Raw genomic sequence first — 4387 nt, 5'->3', positions numbered from 1 at the left:
TTGGCACCGTTAAGGGACATATGTGTACCAAATTTCATGATTCTAGCTTATACATAAGTAGGCAAATTGTAATGTAAAATGTTAAAAATGCACCCAAATTTCACCCTATCCAATATTTGAACTCAATTTACCCCCTTAATATGGGAGATACGAGGATATGGTTTAGAAACAAAGATTTAGAGCGATCAATGAGGCGTCTGATGGCGCAAACCGTTTCTTAATATCATAAACCGTTTAGGAGATATGAATCTCGAAGTGGAAGTCTGCACTTTTCAACGTGCTCATGCTTATCCGTCATCTATATATATAAAAGCAAGTCGGGCTGGAGCGATGTATATATAAATATTTAAAAATGAAAAAAGACGTGAATTAATGAGGCACTTCCAGAAATCTCAGAAATTTGAAACTTGGTACGAGGGAAACTGATGACCCCAAGATCCCTAGAAAAATCCGAAATTCTCAAAATTCCCTGAAGGGGGCACGCTGGGGAGGCTCAAATTTTGGGCTCAGCATAAGAACACAGTCGTATAGTATATCCAAAACGATAACCTATAGGTTTCGTGGGCTTAAAAATTTTCGGGAATTTCCTCATTTTTATCCCCTATCCCCCCAAATCAAGATGGCGGCACAACCTGCCAGACGAGGTAGACAATTGAAATTTGGTGAATATATAGCTTTTGGTCCCTAACCGACGGGAAAATTCCAAGATGTTCAAATTTTTCACTTTTTACCCCCAAAGATATCGAAATATGGAGGCAATTTTAATGACTGTGCAGACATTCCTTTTGAGCTATTTTTTGGCTAAACGGTAAGTCGTATCACAAAACGGATGGCACAATGTCCCTTCAATTCGGAGTGATCTACAACTTTGGTCCTGTGACATTTTGTCGTATCTCTCTCCCTTATACGTTAAATGTGGCCGTATTTCTGGATTGTTCGTAAATTTGGTTATTTTTACAAGTAAATTTCAATGTTTGACACACTTATAATAATGATTGGATGATCGCGCTAGGTGTGCACATTGGCACCGTTAAGGGACATATGTGTACCAAATTTCATGATTCTAGCTTATACATAAGTAGGCAAATTGTAATGTAAAATGTTAAAAATGCACCCAAATTTCACCCTATCCAATATTTGAACTCAATTTACCCCCTTAATATGGGAGATACAAGGATATGGTTTAGCAACAAAGATTTAGAGCAATAAATGAGGCGTCTGATGGCGCAAACCGTTTCTTAATATCATAAACCGTTTAGGAGATATCAATCTCGAAGTGGAAGTCTGCACTTTTCAACGTGCTCATGCTTATCCGTCATCTATATATTGAACCATTCTGTTCATTGAAGCAATTGTATTAATTTGAGTATTGGATATTGGAATCATACTAGGCCACCCACGAAGCCGATGTCTTACAGTATATGTCATAAAGGGGTCCAGAAGAATCGTTCTTATGTGAAGTGAGCGCGAGCGTCATTATGAGAAATCTCCAGAACTCATTAAAAGAAGTTATGTCCCAAGCCAAGCCTCTTGATGAAGTTTGGGGACGCTTTCCAGTTCGCGGCTAAACTTATTCTAGGAGGGAAGAATGAAATAAATTAATATCTTTAGTTACAGAAGAGTTGCATTGGATTGGAGACAAAAATTGCAACCTGTATTATTTCCGCTTTAGTTTGATAGGCATTAGGGCTGCATTAATTAATGCATTCGCTAATTTGAGCCCATGATATAATTAATGCGGGAAAGTTTCCCGGGCACGCTAAGATTGCACGCAGCCAAGCGGCTTGATGACGCGACCCGGAATTATAAATTAAGGCCGCCAGGGCATATCAGAGTCATTCTTGGACCGAGAGGCTGTGGGAACGAGTCGTCATACTGCGTGTTGGTGCTGAGAACGACGCTTTGTCTTCAAGCTACATCGACTGCCTGTACTGCTATTTCTGCAAAGATGTAAGTAATCAACTTGAATATTCAGAGGAATTGAAGATTTTCCCTGTGAGATTTATGCTATGGGGAGATGAGGTACTGCTTACATGAGACTAATGAACTAGTAGCTCCCTATTTCTGTGAGGTCAAGGGTTGCAGACGGAATGCTAGAATTATTATTGGCTCAGGTTAGGAATTCTAAAACTATATGTTGTCCATGTGATAGGGTGATAGAACAGTGACGGAGAGTAGTAAAGAAACTCTTGTGTACCAGGTTAAAACTCTGAACGAGACTTGGTCAGTGTGACGTGTGAGACACGCTAACAGTGAAGACAGGCATCGAGTTTGGACAGTCTGTAATATATGAATTTATTTTCAGTTACCCCAGCATCAAGTCAGAACGAGGGTTTGACAGCATCATTGCACAGAAGCCACAACCAGGAGCTGAAGCCAACACAACAACGGGCATCGATCCAGGAACGTTGGGAGCACCTGACCAGCACAACATCGAAGAGGACACCTTCCGACTACAGAGGGAGCTGTACGAAGACGCTACACCAGCAAGAATGTCTCCAAGTGGTCAACAGTATCTGATGCAAGCCCGGCAGTCTATCAGAATGTGGTAGATCCAGTGGTCCACAGGGATGGCCGCTCCGCTATGTTCTCAAATTTAAGGTCAGAGCTTTCCAATTCTGTTTCAAGCATGTCATTTAAATTTAGATAGGAATATGGGGGCCGTCAGTCAACTAATTTGTGGTAATAGGAGAAGTTCCCTTGTAATATAGAGCTAGGCCTCAAACTCGAACCCCGTACTTTAAGGTAGATGTTATTTGTAAAGTCCTTGTTAGTGAAGTTATGGTTCATTGTAATTGCGTTATTTTATTGTACGTGTTTTTGTAAGGGTCTGATTGAACTCATTTGGGCATAGGAGGTTAGTCTACAGATAGGTACTTTTATGAGATCCCATTCAGGCATTTGTTTCTGCAGACGTAGAAGTGTATAGTTATGACCAGATGGTGACCAAGTCGTGACCAGGAATTCACCCAGATTCACTGATAGTGTGCGCGAGTCCAATATTTAAGAGGTTTGAGCCCATAAGAGGCAGAAGTAGAATTTGCAGTTGGTATGAGAGAGCCCAACCATTGAGAGTTTATTGAAGATATTTTGGAAATGCCTAGTATGGCAATGTGACGATCGCTTAATGATTAGTGTTTTGTAGCACCAGGATTTAGCCCATGAGAGGCATTAGTAAGATGAGCGAGATTGCTGAAGGTATGGAGACGAGGGCAGATAGCCCAGGTATATTTAAATGATGGCTTTAACAGCTGACTACGTGAAATGTACTTTTGAAAGGCAAGACTTTAGCCTGTCTCCTCGGTGGAGCTCATAAATTAGGGGGACTGCTGCAAGTGGAGGGGTGAGAATGGAGGTCATTGAGCTTGACGTCACAGGCTGGTGTGTTGGTCGTCTGCAGTATTTCAAGTATGCTAGGAGGGGAAGAAACGACCTTCTTGTTTTGAAAGCAGAGAGAGAGATTTGTTTTATGTCCCATTTGTTTTACGTAATATTTTAACACTGGCCCGTTTTATACTGACACCCTTGTATGTGTTGATTGGATTCTTTCATTTTGTTTGCATAGGTATCTTGGACACCTTACCTGTCATAGGACTAGGGTTCGTGACCAAGTCAGGTCATGGTAAATTTTGTGGTGATTTTGTTAGCACCGGGGTTCGACGGCGCGAGGCATTGTAAATTTTTATGGGAATCATTGTTTTTGTGTAATTAAGCAGATATCCATCTCCAAAACTTCGTTACTTACACCATTGTAACATGCTTGTTGCAGCTCACGAGTTATTGTGAAGGCAGTGAACTGATAGTCATCGGCTCAGCGTCATTTTCCCATCTCATATTGAAATGATCTTTTATTTGTAAATAATTCAATTTTATGTAATAAATCCCTATTTGTTAAACTTGGAATGCAGCGGTGTTTTCTGTTAGATATTTTATTTTTTTAATTTAGTCGAATTCTTACCTGAGTAGGCACATGTCCTAGTGTTTTATCTTTATGTTGCCCCGTTATACCCATGTTATCCCTGAGAAGAGCGTTCTACCGGCTGATTGAAGAGGACAGTGTTCAGGTAAGACTATGTGCACCAGCTCACGTCTGTGAGAGTTTGTTCACTACTGTACTCTAGGTTCGAGACCGGCCTTCGCCTGGACGGAACTTTATAGTGCAGTAGGGCACAATATATAAAAGCAAGTCGGGCTGGAGCGATGTATATATAAATATTTAAAAATGAAAAAAGACGTGAATTAATGAGGCACTTCCAGAAATCTCAGAAATTTGAAACTTGGTACGAGGGAAACTGATGACCCCAAGATCCCTAGAAAAATCCGAAATTCTCAAAATTCCCTGAAGGGGGCACGCTGGGGAGGCTCAAATTTTGGGCTCAGCATAAGA

The 4387-nt window shown here is 40.8% G+C and overlaps 1 protein-coding gene across 1 annotated transcript; it reads left to right on the top strand.

Moving 5' to 3' along the window:
* Positions 1-1468: 1468 nt before the first annotated feature.
* LOC137498945 (uncharacterized) lies at positions 1469-3903 on the top strand. Its single transcript, XM_068226816.1, has 2 exons — positions 1469-1950; positions 2306-3903. Exons 1-2 carry the CDS (start codon positions 1736-1738, stop codon positions 2550-2552), a joined length of 462 nt encoding a protein of 153 aa, XP_068082917.1. The 5' UTR covers positions 1469-1735; the 3' UTR covers positions 2553-3903.
* Positions 3904-4387: the final 484 nt, after the last annotated feature.

The sequence above is a fragment of the Anabrus simplex genome, chromosome 1 (genome assembly GCF_040414725.1).
Source record: "Anabrus simplex isolate iqAnaSimp1 chromosome 1, ASM4041472v1, whole genome shotgun sequence".
NCBI lineage: Eukaryota > Metazoa > Arthropoda > Insecta > Orthoptera > Tettigoniidae > Anabrus > Anabrus simplex.
The sequence above is the reverse complement of the archived record's forward strand: the minus strand, read 5'-3'. Positions and strand labels throughout refer to the sequence as shown.

What these genes read in the sequence shown, in the direction of transcription:
- LOC137498945 (XM_068226816.1), top strand. Translation starts at nt 1,736, where the DNA reads ATGCGGGAAAGTTTCCCGGGCACGCTAAGATTGCACGCAGCCAAGCGG. An exon ending in ACTGCTATTTCTGCAAAGAT is followed by an intron (nt 1,951 to 2,305) that starts GTAAGTAATCAA and finishes ATTTATTTTCAG; the next exon opens with TTACCCCAGCATCAAGTCAG.